This window comes from Trachinotus anak, unplaced genomic scaffold (assembly GCF_046630095.1).
Source record: "Trachinotus anak isolate AG129_WGS33_773 ecotype Australia unplaced genomic scaffold, CSIRO_AGI_Tana_v1 ptg000028l, whole genome shotgun sequence".
In the NCBI taxonomy this organism is placed as follows: Eukaryota; Metazoa; Chordata; class Actinopteri; order Carangiformes; family Carangidae; genus Trachinotus; species Trachinotus anak.
The window spans coordinates 11982651-11997459 of record NW_027273879.1 but is presented as its reverse complement, the minus strand read 5'-3'; the positions used below and the strand labels follow the sequence as shown (position 1 = coordinate 11997459).

The following is a 14809-nucleotide window of genomic DNA, read 5'->3' as shown; positions in this document are numbered from 1 at the left end:
TCTCTGGTTTGAGTGTGACCAAATGCGTCTGTGTACTGTCAGTGGTGATACTGTTGACATTTCATGTTGTGAAAAGGAACGTTGTGCGTCCTCTGCTCACTCCGAACTGATAAAACTGGCCTGTGTTTTCATAGCAACTCCAGATGTTTACTTTACTGTACAGAGCCCAGAGATGAGCTAAAGGTAGAAGTCACAAATAACTTCAATTTACTTTTTGCAAAATCCCAAACTCATTATAACGTATGTGTCAGTTTAGGGTTTTTGTGTTGTGGGTTTCTGTAGAGCCTCTGCATTTTTTTTTCATTATTACTTTACTGTCACCTCAGTTTTTTGTTCATTGAAGGGAATAAATGCCTGTCACACATGGTATTGGAAAGAGCACTCAGCAGCACAGTGGTCCCGCTCTCACCAGGCATCGCACATTGTAATTTTAAGTCCATCTCTAAGTTTTGTCAGTCCCCTTTTTCTCGCCATTTTTTTTCCTTCCTCCCTCTGTACTCTTCATCCTGAGGTGAATCTGAAGTGCTGCACAGTAAAGCAGAAATCTGAGTAATTATTTCACACAGTTTCATCACTGCTCCTTTGTTAAAGTGGTCGGATATGCCATGTGCATTCAAGGTATGGACACACTTCAAGGCTCACTGTGGTAACATCCTCCATGTAAAATATTATGTGTATATATTTTCAATATATATACTATGTACTTTGTATTAAAAAAATCATTAAGTACTAAGTAGGCTATTGAATTCAGTGACATACTCATTCATTTGTTTCCTGTATGTCTTTATCCAGAAAAAATGAACATTTCACCTGTAGTCCATTAACTAATTTGCTGTGTGTGTGTGTGTGTGTGTGTGTGTGTGTGTGTGTGTGTGTGTGACACTGCGTATGAATGGAGGAGGGTGTGTAAGGCTTAAGTGTGTAACCCAGTGTATGAAAACAAGTAGATGTTTGTATTACATCCCCCTCCCTGGGCTCCCTGCCAGCTCATGAAAAATGAATGAAGGCCTGTGTGTGTGCTAGTGTGTGTGTGTGTGTATGTGTGTGTGTCCACATGTCTATCTCCACATGGGTTGATCAGCCATTCTGTCAGATCTCCCTTCAAGGACAGGGACTGCACCCCTGCTGAGAAAACCATGTGTGTGTATGAGTTTGAGTGTGTGTGTGTGTGTGTGTGTGTGTGTGTGTGTGTGTGTGTGTGTGTGTGTGTGTGTGTGTGTGTGTGTGTGGGTGTGTGTGTGTGGGTGTGTGGGTGTGTGTGGGTGTGTGTGGGTGTGTGTGGGTGTGTGTGGGAGAGAGAGTTGAGTGTTACAGGGGGGAAATCAAGGTATGGGTGGTGTTGGGCTCTGCAAGGTTAGACAGATACAGGTTGAGTGTGATGGGGTTGATGCTGATTAGATGATGATCATGCCACTTTTTTTTTTTTCCTGTTTTGCTCTCTGTAGTTTGTTGAATTATCAATTTAGTTATTTATGAAATCTGCATTTAGGCAGAAGCAACTTTGCAATTTTCCCTTGACATTTCCTCCTGTAGTTGTTGAGTCACTGATTAACCTTTCATCCATTTCTCCTCCTCCTCCTCCTCCTCCTCCCTCTGCTTCTCCATCTCTTTAGAAGACAGAACCTCTCGTGGAGCGGTGGCCAGAGTGACAGAGGAGCACATGAAGAGGGGAAGCGGCGTGACAACAACATCCTGACCGGTAACCTTGCTTCCGCACCCCACCACGCGCCCGGCAAACTCCAGCAAGCGGGCGTCAGAAAGAAGGAAACGTGCGACCACTCCTCCTGCAGGCATGGTAATACACTCTCTGTCTGTAGGTGCTGGTCTGTGTAATGTTTGTGTACGTATGAGGAAACGGCCTGCAGACTGTGGGGTGTAAGAGTTCAATCTGATAACTGGCTCTAGACATGACAACAAAGTGTGTGCATCAGAGAGCAAGAGGTAGATATCTGATAAGAGCTGGTGCAGACGGGACTGTATAGCTTTGTGTTTTGGGGAGGCGACAGGAGATGAGAACTATACGTTATCACTGGGGAAAGAGGAGAAGGAGAAGACAGAAGAATGAAAGAGGTGGAGGAGAGGAAGAACAATGGAAGGAAACAAAAAGACCCACATGGAGGGTGACGGTGAAAAGGAGAGCAGTGATTAAGAGAGAGAGAGAGAGAAAATGAGCAGTTTAATTACTGTCGGTCGTTCATTAGGTTTTCTAGATGTTTTTCTTTGTATTTTAGGACAACTAATGTGTAACATCCTACCTGTGTTCATCAGTTTCTCATTGGTCTAATAATTCATGCTGAACGAGTGTTTAAATGAGGCTTGTTTATTTTTCAGAACATGTTCAGAACAACATGAGAGGCATGTTATCTGAGGAAGAATAACGGGGGGGGGGGGGGGGGGGGGGGGGGGGGTTGTTTAGGGGGAGGAGAGGCCGGCTCAAAGGATCAAAGGGAGCAGTGAGGGCAGATAAGACCACAAAAACATAAATGATGTACAGAAACATGAGAGATGAAAAGTGAATGCGGAAAGCAAAAAGAGACGTGGAGAGCGGGAAAATATAGGAGAGAAGGGAGGTTAAGAGCTGAGAGAGGTAGAAGTAGAGAGGAGGAGAGAGACAAGGGATTGATTAATGGTCTTGGCCTGTGACAGTGGGAGCTTTTCCCCTGGGGGGGGGGTGAATTATTAAAAAGTAGAACAAGAGGAAGAAGGAGGAAAAGTGAGAACAAAAAGGAAGACAGTGGAAGTGGTTTGTAGGGGAGGATGGAAGAATGAAGGGAGGGAGGGAAAGGAGGGCAGGGAGGAGAAAAATGAATGACTGAGAGAGATTGAAAGAAAACAAGACGCTGCCGAAGGTGCTGAGGTTGGACATTGCAGAAGAGGGTACATGGTTGAGCTCATAAATAACCAAGGGTAATGAGACTAGTGCATGCTTGTGCGTGTGTGCGTGTGTGTGTGTGACCACAGATTGCAAACACAGTACCGTGATTAGTCTTGAGTTATGGTGATGCAGCAAATACTGTGGGTGACCTTGGCAAGAGTGTCACCGCATAACCCGCATAAACACCAAACAGCTTCTCTATCGACTTTCCTCGGGGCTTTCTGCATTTAATGAATACACATGCCCACTGTATCTGTCTGCATCGTCATGCACGTTCTGGGCTGACTATTTTGTATCTGTCTGGCTCTCTGTATAGCTTGTTTGTACATGTCACCATTAGTTTACTCCTTTGTTTCTGGAGGACACGCTGCAGAAAAATTTAAACCAATTTTTTGGTTTCTGTCCCACTTCTCATACTGTGTTGAATATAAGATTGTCCTGTCTTCAAAAATAAAACATCTGAATAATAAAACAATAAAAGCTTAAAAAAAACTGTATATTCATATTATAATATATTTATTCATAATTTATATAATTTATATTTCATTAGAACGTTTCCCTGCTCTTCCACATGACATCATTTTATGTTTATTTTACTGTGTTTCTGGTATTCTCCCTCATTTAGACAAGCCCATACTCAGTACTGTAATAGTCAGTAATGTCCAGAAACAGAATGTCCAGTGCAATGTCAGCTCATGGGCTTTTAGCAGTCTGGTCAGGGTATTTTACAGGCAGCCAATATACCCCTTAAACCACAGCGACACATTACTGCGAGCAAAGGACACAGATAAAAAAAAATCTCTTCTTTGCAACGTGCAAAGTAAGCTGGGTACTGTAGTTCTGGGGAGGCTGGTTTGTAAGCTTGATTGATGAAAGAAGACTTTGAATGTTGACATGTTCTTTATATTGTACTCCAGGTCCAGCCTGGTTGTTGTTTCGCTGCTAGATCATGCAGCTATGATGTGTGCGCAACCTACTGTCGCGTGTATGTGTGTTTGCGTGTGTGTGTGTGCGCGCATGTGTGTGTGTGTGTGTGTGTGTGTGGCAACCTGAAAGACAGCGAGAAAGAGACAGAGCACAATAAAACAGGATAGAGGATTGCGGCCGGGCCGACCTGCCAAGCAGAGTGCAGATAAATCACAGGATGAATTTTTAATGCAATCTCCCCAAGGCTGCTGGATGTTACAGAGACGGCACTGAGTTGTGTTTTTTTTTCCAGTGTTGCTTGCTCCCATCACTCCTTGCCTATTTTGTTTTTGAATTTTTTTTTTCTCCTTCAGCTCTTCTCAGTTTCATGTTGGACTAAAGACGTGTGACATTTATCTTTAACATCACTTCTAAAATGGTTTTATTTATAGGTGATGTTTTGTTTTTCTGGGTTTTAGGACAGTTTTACTTCGATTGTGTTGCAGTGTTTTTTCTGCTGCTGGCTGGAAATATTAAAATCTGTTTTTTCTCCATCTCCTTCTGCCGATTTCTCACCTTTATTGCCCTTGTTTGTTTACTTTCAGAGGCTTTTCTCAGCATCCTCATCTCTCATTCTCTCTTCATGAGACCTTGTATTGTGTTTGCTGTCATCTAAGCACTCGCTACACATCCTTGGGAGCACTGCCTGAGCACACACACATTAAGAACAATGCTCTTAAATGGTGGTCTAAAAATAAAAGGAAATTGATCGATTTCTGTGAAAAGGAACACGTCTCTAGCAAAGACACGGGTGTAGAGTATCCCTCCAATCACAGCTGACACTGTTCCAGTGAGCCTTGTCCTTGGCATTGGGTCATGTAATTTATAGCAGATGGTCACAGAGAGACAGGATGAGACAGGAAGAGCCTGAAAGAGACAGGCAGCGATGGAGAGGAAATTCATTGGATGCTGCTGCTTCTAAAGCGAAGGAGCTGCCGCTGACAGGGTGCGTGTCTAACCACGACACCCTGAACCAAAATGGTTTTACTGCAGGGCATTAAGGACAGAATGGACAGGGTGATGGACAGAAGCGATGGAAGTAATAAGTGTGTGTGTGTGTATGTAAGACACTCTGTAATTGATCATATGGGTTTTGTGTGCCTATGTTATTCATAATTTTGACCTTTAGGATGTGTATTGACAATTTTCTTAGATTTTTGCTATGGGGTTTTTTTGTGCTGGTGTGTGTGCACATTAGTTTAGTACACAGTGACTTGTAAATGCTGTGTAATGTGGTTATGTAACATTGGCCTGCCAGCCAGTTGGCCTCACTGGACCATGAAATGGAGTGTAATTGGTAAGTGTGTGGTCTAAAAGCACCATGCAACAATGGCATATGAAGCTATACTGTATATACACACACGCATGGTGGATGGTGTGTGCCAGCAGCTTTCAGACAGCTGGAATTTCACAAATAAATATGTGCATGTGTGTTTTTGATTCCTTGGTAGATTGGAAGAATCTCAGGCAAGTTGTTTTTTTGGCTTCCCTCACACTGGTTCTATATATAATATATATTTGGCTTTTCACAAAGTCATTAGTTGTTTTGGGTGTCTGAGCTTTAGTGGAATCATTTTCTTTGGAGCTAGATGTTAAATTCATGCTCAAATTGTGAAAATAGACTGTCTGCCCCGGATGGAAGACAGCCATGCCAAAATGTAGGCGTGTGTCCAGGTTTTCATTCCACAGCATGCTAAAATAATGTTTATCTTGTACTTGTTAGTTACATAAATATGATATACAAGTCCTGAAGAAATCATTACTACATATTCCCATTACTAAAACAGTATTACTAACATTAATAAAAGAGAGTACAGGAAGTGCTTCAGAAGGAAAAAGGGGAGATAAAACAGTTTAGTAGGAAGTTGATGATGAAAACTTTTTGGTTTGGAGTGAACGTGTCAGGCAGTGAGGTCATTATGCCCAGTTGGAATATTTTATCTTGGGACTCAACATGAGCAGTGACACAATCAGACAGGTTTTAAACAAACCACCGGAGTAGCAAATTTAGAAGAATCTTTCTGACATTTTGTGTGCGCTCACTAAACAGTGGTTTAGGTAACTTAGTTAAACTGTTGGCTTGTCTGATCACCTTAACTCTTCATGTTCCTCGCCTGAACACATCTTGTTATAGCAATGTTTCCTATGGCGATTACACTATGGTATCAAATCTGAATTTGAGCATCATGCATTGAATTTGGATTCATAGCAGTATTCATTTTGACCCAACAAGACATCTGATCTTAATTTTCACTTCCAAGGTCCAGCATGAGGTCACAGTGCTGAAATGAGACACAGTCTAATTTTATGTCAGTGACACTGAGGGTTGTTCCAGGCGTCTGGATAGAGATCCTCTGTGGCTCAACCATCATTTATGATTTATTTTGCTATCCCTCTCACACATGCACTCTTGGACTGAGGAACATATTGTGCGACTGACCCCCGGGTTGTGTGGAGGTCAGGGCAGAATCAAGGACAACCACAGTGGTCTCTAACAGATTGAGTGCGTGTCTTTGTGTGTGAGTATGTACTGAAGCCTCTCACTGATGGCATGCCAGAGCATTGTGCCACAGCCCTGACAACAACAGTCAGGATGAAGAGGTGTATGAGAGCAACTTAAAGTGCTTCAGCACAGAGCGCTTGCAGAATTAAAACTGATAATCACATCCTGACATGTCACTCAAGCTCCCTCTCAAATCAGTGTGAATCCGTGAAATCCTACATCCGGTCCTATCATGGCTACGGCAGCTTTCTTATCGTATTGCTTGTCTAAATGTCTGCAACATTATCTGGGCACCCGCTGGCCTGGGGAGGTCGATTCCTGTCGCTGAGTCCTCCTTAACTGCTCTGATTTACATGGTGATCAGAGCGGCCAGGCAGCAACTCCCCCATGGTCGAGTAGCACCGGCAAACGCACACAGAGCCACACAGACAACTCTCCCTACAGTGAGGTTTATGGCTGCCGAGGCTCCCATTAGCAACGGCTCATAAAGTCAGTGACTGTTGGTCTGTTAAACACTGCTCTGAGTAGGCACACAAGTGTAAAGATACACACACTACACATGCTCATAGATACATATGGACATCGGCACACACACTCACAGTTACACAGTTATCACCTTTTTTTTTCTACAGTGCTTTTCACTTAAGCCAAAATATAACATAAGAGGTAGAAATGACTCAGAGCCCCCAATATTCAATAGGATTACTTTTCATAATTGGTTAGTCTGACTATTTTTTTCAGTTAGTCACAAAAGTTTAAAAATCATCAAATTGCTTTTTTAAAATAAATTTTTGAGTCATATAAAGTGGAGAAAAGCAGGAAATCCTCATATTTTAGTTATTAAATAATCAATCAAAATTGTTGTTGATTGATTTTCTACCAATCAAGTAATCCTTTCTGCACTAGTACCATGAGATCTGTACTGACATTTTTTTGGTCTTTTTTTGCTCCCTCTGTAGGAAGGAGACTTTATATATTTCATATATTGTATACTTTATATAATATTAAATATGTTACATATATAATATTTTTGACAGATGTGTCATAATGCTAATCAAGATCTACTGAAAATAGCATTTCAAGTTACACTAGTAAGTATCAATTGTCTGAAAATGTCACATGCACAAAGACTTGATGACATAGAAAAACTGGACTGCATAGATTTTTAATACTTGTATAGGGGATCTAAATCCACTCCGCTTTTTCCAAGGTGTTGGAGAATCACAGTTGAGTCCCAGTGGGAATGAAGCATCCGACCCTGCCAATGTTTGTGCCACACTGTACACACAGAGCTACACAGGCAGTGAGGCTGCGGTTATTGTGCAGCGCTTGTCCTCCATTCTGTTAATGGCTTTATCTCACTCACTCTAGTGAAAGAGAATGTCACCAGTTCAATTAGGAATAGGATGAAGAGTGGATGTGTGTGTGTGTGTGTGTGTGTGTGTGTGTGTGTAGGTGGTCCTTGGATTTCAAGTAGATTGATAGTAGTGCTCAAGCTACACTATCCATACTACGGATAAAAGGTCATCTCTCTGCTGTGTGTGTGTGTGTGTGTTGGTTATCATGCCTGCTGTGCGTTTCTCTTTGAGTAGATGTGTGTGTGTGTATGTGTGTAGCGAATAAAGGGAAATGTGGGTTTCAGAGATAAGCAGGTCTACTTTGCAGCTTGTTGAGAGCTGCCTCCTCATGTTGAACTGGGTTACGCACCTCAGGCTCCCCAGCACCGTGTGATAACCCCTAATGATTCAAAAAGGACTTCATCCTTCAGATTCTGGTTAGCAAGTGATGATGTGAACAGTAGCTTGTAATCTTAATTGTTTTTCTCAGATATAACATCTTCATATTGCTAAAACAAAACAAAGGAAATAGTAGAGCGAAGAGAGAGAGAGTGATAGGAAGAGATCAGTGATCAGTGATCATGACAACCCAAAACCATAGTGACCTCACAACTGCAGTTGATATGGTTTTTATGTATACAGTGACACAAAAGTAATGCAGATAGAGAAAGAGAATTAAAACTGAGGGCACAACAGAAGTGGTGTTGCTATGAACCATAAAAGCACTGCAGTTAATATGGACTGAAATGTTCTGACAAGCATTGTAATATATTAATTACCTCTTGAATGGGTATTTCTGTTACTGTTATGCAGTTGCCCCAAAGAATTTACAATATGTGTATTGCAGCAAATGCTTTAGTAATAGATTAACTTTAAGTCATCATCTGTTTTCTGTATAGCCACTTTCATACCCTATAATACGGGTTTTACATTTAAATTAGATAAGTTAATACTTAATGGTCAGATGTTTAATTAACCTCTAACATAAAATATTTTCCATCTAACATGAAGCCACATGAACTCCCACCCACTGAAATGCTGTGTAAAAGGCTACATACAGTTTAAAAAGCAAAGCAAAAGCTCAGGGGCCCATCTGGGAGATGATAACTGCAGAGAGCAATTCAGAAAAGCCTCAGTTACACCTGCTCCTCTGCTTCCTCTCTTTACTTTCCCATTCATCTTTGAATTCATCCTCCCCTCCCACAACCATTTTTTTTTTTTTTTTAACCCCCCTTTAAAGATTCTGCACTGTTCCCACAGCCCTCTTCAGCTGTCTTCTATTCTCTTTCTTCTTGTCTTCATGCCCCTTCTATTTCCTGTCGTTTACCCCTTTCTGATTGCCTCCCACCTGATCTCTTCCTTCCATGGTTTTCCTCCTCAAACCTCCCATAGAGTAGGAAGGAGCAAATGAGACAGACTGAAGCTCTGGCATGAATTCCCAGGGCCAGAATGTCTGATTGAATTAGCACAGGTGGAGGGGATATAAGGGTGGTGGTCAGATGAATTTCTGATAGACACATTCTCACACTCACACATCTGTGTGCGTGTGTGTGTACATGCGTGTCAGGGTCAGTGCCATTAAATGGGAGCTGTCACTGTGTTAAGAATTGATTCCTTTCCCCTAAAAGAGATACATGTTCTATCTGCATGGAAGCAACACACACTCCTGCACACACAAAGGCAATTTGTACACATGCTTGGTGGGATAGGAAGTGGCAGGGTGCATCTTTGTGGTGTTTTTTTTCTTTGCTGTGCAGTTGTTTGTGCAAATGTCTGTGCGTGTGGTTTTTGTTGTTGTTTTTTTGTAATTTTGGGTGCGTGACAGAGATCTCAGATCTCGGTCTGCAACAGAGAAACCAAGGCTTGATTTGATGGATCAAAGCTCAATCTGTTTTTGAAAGTCTCTCTGCAGTGGTGCCATTGCTGTAGACAGAGATGGGTGGTTGTGTGTGCTTGTGTACAGGTTTGTGTGTTGCATGTTTTAGTGTCCAAGTCAATTTCAATCAGAATATACTAAATGTTATTTCTCATTCTCCTTTCCCTTTCAGAGGTCCTTCCGCTCCTTTAGTAACGATGACCGCCATGTCATGGCGAAACACTCCACCATCTACCCTTCCTCCCAAGAGCTGGAAGCAGTTCAGACGCTGGTGTCCACCGTCGAGTGCGCCCTCAAACACGTCTCTGATTGGCTGGATCAGAGCAGCAGCGACGTCCACAGCCAGGTCGACAGCCAACCAGCAGACAGCACAGAGGAGGATGACCCTGGCGATGAACCTGGCGATGAAACTGAGGAATCCAGTGACAGCTACAGGTAGGGTAGAAGTGGCACATAAAGTAATAGAGCACAAACCAATGACTGTTTTCAGTATCAGTTTGTCTCTTGTTTTTTTAAATAATTAATAGATTAGTTATTTAGTCCATAAAAGGTCAGAAGCATGATATGACATAGAAGGTGACATCTTCGTGCTTGTTATGTCGCATCTACAGTGTTAAAGTATTTGATCATGTGTTTTTTTGCTGAGAAGATCAATACCAATATCCAAAGGTAATAAAACAGCTTACTAATACCAGTAAATGTGAACAACTAGCACATAGTATCTTTTATGTATTGTTTATTTAATCCTTACAAAAGCCATAGTTGGTGTTTTATGGGGGATTATGTGCCGACCTATTACTAGGCTGGGAGCTATCATCGCCCAGAGGTTGCTAGGCAACCAGTGGAGACTTCATCTCCTCTATGTGTCAAAGGAAATTGATTGAGTGCATTTCCCAAAATGTTGAACTACTCCTTTAATTGGACCCAGATATATAACATAAAGATATAAAACTTTTCACACCAGAGAAGCTGCCCACAGACTTGTTTGATAAATGAATCAAAGGATTTTTTTATCTTCCTTATGTGTGGTCAAGACACAAGAAGTTCTGAGGAAGCTCTGTGAGGACTCAGTCCCAGGCAGCAGAATCATTTTTGGCTCCAGAGGAAATGAACTTAACCACTTGACAGTCCCTGGGCACAGTTTCCATGGTCGGCTATCTTCATGAATCTTTTTATCAAGGGTTCACTACTTCTCATTTAAGCTTTGAATTGCCCTGCCAGATCTGATTTTACAATGTTAGCTGGCACCTTGTATTTTAATCCGTTAAAATACAAGGTATTATTACATAAAATATTGATGTAAGTTGAAATATTTTTTGTTTTTAATGAAGTTGGCAACTCCTTTTGATTTGACGTCTTGTCTGGAGAAAAATGTGATTTATTAGATGTGTCACAAAATTGTAATTAGGATTGAGTGTGAAATAGGAGTGATATTAACAAAGCCATTTTCCTTTTAGATGTTTACACTATCTTGTTAACTCCATGACAGCCAAGCATAGATTATTTCTGTAAAATGGTACTTTTTTAGTTTTTCAGGTATAAATGATACATTCTTATTGTTGCCTATGGTTTATTTTCCTTCGAAAACAGAGAGTCCAGCAGTGGTGGCGTGCTGTGTGGAGTGATGAGGATCGGCCTGGTTGCCAAAGGCCTCCTGATCAAAGGCGACATGGACCTGGAGCTGGTGCTGATGTGCAGAGACAAACCTACACAGACACTGCTGGACACTGTCTGTCACAATTTACCCACACAGATAGAGGTGAGAGACACAAACACTAAAACACACAGACCTGCGCATGCACTGATTGATGCATTACAACTTTTGTTTTCTTGCACACAGAAATGCAGCCGACAAAGACACACAAATGCATCTTAGCCTTGTGACATCATAGTCTGCCAAATTAAATCCAAACAGTACTATTATTATCACCTCTCCAGTGCCAGAAATGAAGCTATTTTGAAGAGCGTTTCTGCTTGAATTGGCCAACTCTTATTGCCATGTATGTGTGTGTATAAGTTCATGTGTAGAGTGTAGAGAGAAGCGCTGAGAGAGTTGGCATAAGTAGTCAAGAGAAAGCAATGCCTCCAAATGATAAGTTGAGAGGTGTTTTAGTATGTATGAGTCATGTGTGATTAATACTCTCATCACTACGTCAGTGTCATGTTTCCTCATTAACAAGTCATGGCACAGAAGTAGAGTTCCTTACATTCATGCACACACCAGATACAAAACACCCACAGTACACAGAGAGTGTACACACAACACATCCAGGCACAAACATGCAGGTCATATGTTTCATCTCTTTTTCACAAGCTGTGATTTATGAGTTTTGTACTTTTTTGCTTATAATTCATTAGATGTAGGGATTAAACTTTATCCCTCATTCTAAAGATCCTGGGGATTAGAGTCCTCCTTGCAAATCCCATAAATAATTTGATATATAGTGGTAGCCAGGTGAACTTTTGCATTCACTTAAGATCAGTTAGGAGGGAAAATATTAGCCATAACTTCTAACAGGGTGAGAATTCCCTAACCTGGCCAGCTGGTGCAGAAATTTATTATTGAATAAATTCTGCCCCTGTGACTCTGCTCCGCTCATTTCTTTTAGCAGTGAAGTGATATGAGAGGGAGAAAGACAGGAAGGAAAAGTGTGTGTGTGTGTGTGTGTGTGTGTGTGTGTGTGTGTGTGTGTGTGTGTGTGGGCAGGTAATCTCATGTCTTGACCCATTGACTGGAGATTCAGATTTTCTCATCAGCTGCCTGATCAAACCACTTATTTTTGTCACTTAGGTGGAAACAACATTGACTTAGATTAATAACCTGGAGTCTTACTCTCACCCTAACTATAACTGCCACATACTAAACCTTTACCCTTATCTTAACCTACATCCCCTCCCAGCTGGAACACAGAAACCTTGAACTATCCTAGTCTATCCTAGTCTCATCCCTAAAAGAAATACCAACACTTGTGCGGATCAGTGTTTTGGCCTACATGGAAGGTGAGTGGCCATAATGTGCCTGTGTAAACAAATGTATTTCCCCAACAGTGTAACTAATAGAAGTAAACACACACAAACTCAAAGAGGTGCAAAGATAGCAAGAGCAGCACAAACAGCCACACATTTACTAGACAGAACACAAATACTTACTTGGGGCCACTACACGACTTATGTTGTGTTTATTCAATATTTATAGTTGGTCATGACTTTATATCTATTTTTTGTGAGTCTGTGTGTAAACCTATTTTAGCAAGAGGGGTGATGTGCGTGTTGACGTTTGTTCATTTGTTAAAGTGAGTGCAGGTTGTTGCAGATGATTTATGTTGTTGCAGTGATTGCTGTTTGCCATTAGCTCATCTCAGAATGAAGCATAGTGCAGATTCACATAGACAAATTTTGATAATGAATATGTGAGACTGAGAAACAATAGAGGCAGACACATACACACAATCACACAAAATACTTACTGTGTGTCTAAAATTCATAATGGAGGATTAGCGCTTTCACCTTTCATATCAGGTGTTTTTTCTTTTTTGTTTGTTTGTTTGTTTCTCTTCATCAGATGCATCTCACATCTTCTCATAATTTGTTTATGAAATATTCATTTAGGGTATAATGGTCATTATCTGTGTTGGGTTTGTCCTACCACACCTAATTAGCTTGTTTTAAAATATTAAGGTCAATGAATAACCAATATTTTTCTAATTTGCCTCTGCGCTATTGTATCGTACATCTTTTCTGTAGAGAGTTCTTTTTTAGGGTCCAGGCTTATTTGTCCATCCATCTTTAGGAGAGGCTTTACACAAGTAACCTGTTCTTGTTCCGTTTGCCCATTTGCAAATGTTGTAGTCCTGGTACAAATATAAATATTTAGCATTGAGCAAGAGTGTTTTTGCCCATTATTATGTATGGACAAGCAAGTTAGAGATACAGTACTACTCACATTTAAAAATGTTATTTTAGCTCAGGATATCACTAACATCCTGTGGTCCAAAATAGTCCCGTTTAGAAATAACAGGTTATACGCTGAGGCAGTGTATTTAACTTCATAGTATTTCTCCTGTCACACCTGGTGATGCTGTTGCATCTCCTGGAAGCAGCAGAGATATATATTTACTTCTTCTTTTATCCATCTGCACACACTCATGTTGTGACCGTGGCCTTTGACCATCCAGTTATGTCTGTTTGACACATGACAGAAGCTGACAGAGGAGAAATATGAGGTCACAAGCTCCTTGCCCGAGGCGGCCATCTTGGTACGAACTACAACAGAACCCAAACTCACACTGAAGATTACCCTCACCTCACCGGCCATGAGGGAAGATGAGGACGAGGAGGAGGAGGAGGAAGAGGAAGAGGAGGAGGAAGGGGAGATGGAGAATGGGGAGGAAGGAGAGCAGGAGGAGGAGGAGGAGGAGGAAGTGCAGGAGGAAGAGGAGGAGCAGGAGAAGAAGAATGGGCGAGGTAGGAACTCAGAGAAAGGACACGCTCCCCAACAGACACACGCGCGCGCACACACACACACACACAGTCAATTTTATTCTACGTTGTATATTGATATGTTACTATGTAGGACGTAGTTGTTTTTATTTCCCTATACGAGAGGTTTGACCTCATTAACCGATGCTGACAAAAGACACGACAGGTGCAGGACACATACCAGAGCTGAAACACACAGGAACCATCTGATGTTCAGTCTAGTAACAATCTTCCGTCCCCAACCCCCCCCCCCAGTTTTCATGGGTAGCAGGAGCTGGTTATAATTGGTTGTGGGAGGCAGGACGGGGAAGCAAGGCCAGCAGGCCAGCGGAATCAATAACCAAGCAGTAGCAAGCTGCCCATCCATCCTGTGGCTCCCGTCCAACTAGACACTCAGGTCTCAGAGAGAGATGAGAGATAGCACGAAGGTTAGCCGTACATCACGCCGCATGCCACAGCGAGATGGAGAAAGACCGCTCCTATTTTCTCTCCTCCCACAGCAAGAAGAGCGCACAGGCACGCACGCAGGCACGCTCGCTCAGCCACAAGGCAGAGAAGGCACGCACACGCACTCATACTTTGTAGATAAAGACACCAGTCACACTAGACGTCTAAATGCTGAGATTTCATCAGGGACCACTGGAGGCGGAGGGATGTGGGGAGAGATTGTCTAATAGGTTACATCAGGCAGGGTGTAATACTTCTACACATTAACACATGCTTTGACAGGCACAGCTACCAGTGGTGTTGTTGAGTGGCAAGTACCTCCTCTT

At 41.9% G+C, this 14809-nt stretch overlaps 1 protein-coding gene across 4 annotated transcripts in view; it reads left to right on the top strand.

The window, feature by feature from the left end:
* Nucleotides 1–14809, top strand: part of strbp (spermatid perinuclear RNA binding protein) — an 85169-nt gene that overhangs the window by 46763 nt on the left and 23597 nt on the right. For all 4 annotated transcript variants that reach the window (XM_071465855.1, XM_071465853.1, XM_071465854.1 and 1 more), the window contains 4 exons: nucleotides 1614–1795; nucleotides 9730–9992; nucleotides 11148–11316; nucleotides 13757–14021. In XM_071465855.1, coding sequence (XP_071321956.1) covers nucleotides 1793–1795; nucleotides 9730–9992; nucleotides 11148–11316; nucleotides 13757–14021 — 700 coding nt within the window. In that variant the 5' untranslated portion in view covers nucleotides 1614–1792. The remainder of the gene's footprint in view (nucleotides 1–1613; nucleotides 1796–9729; nucleotides 9993–11147; nucleotides 11317–13756; nucleotides 14022–14809) is intronic.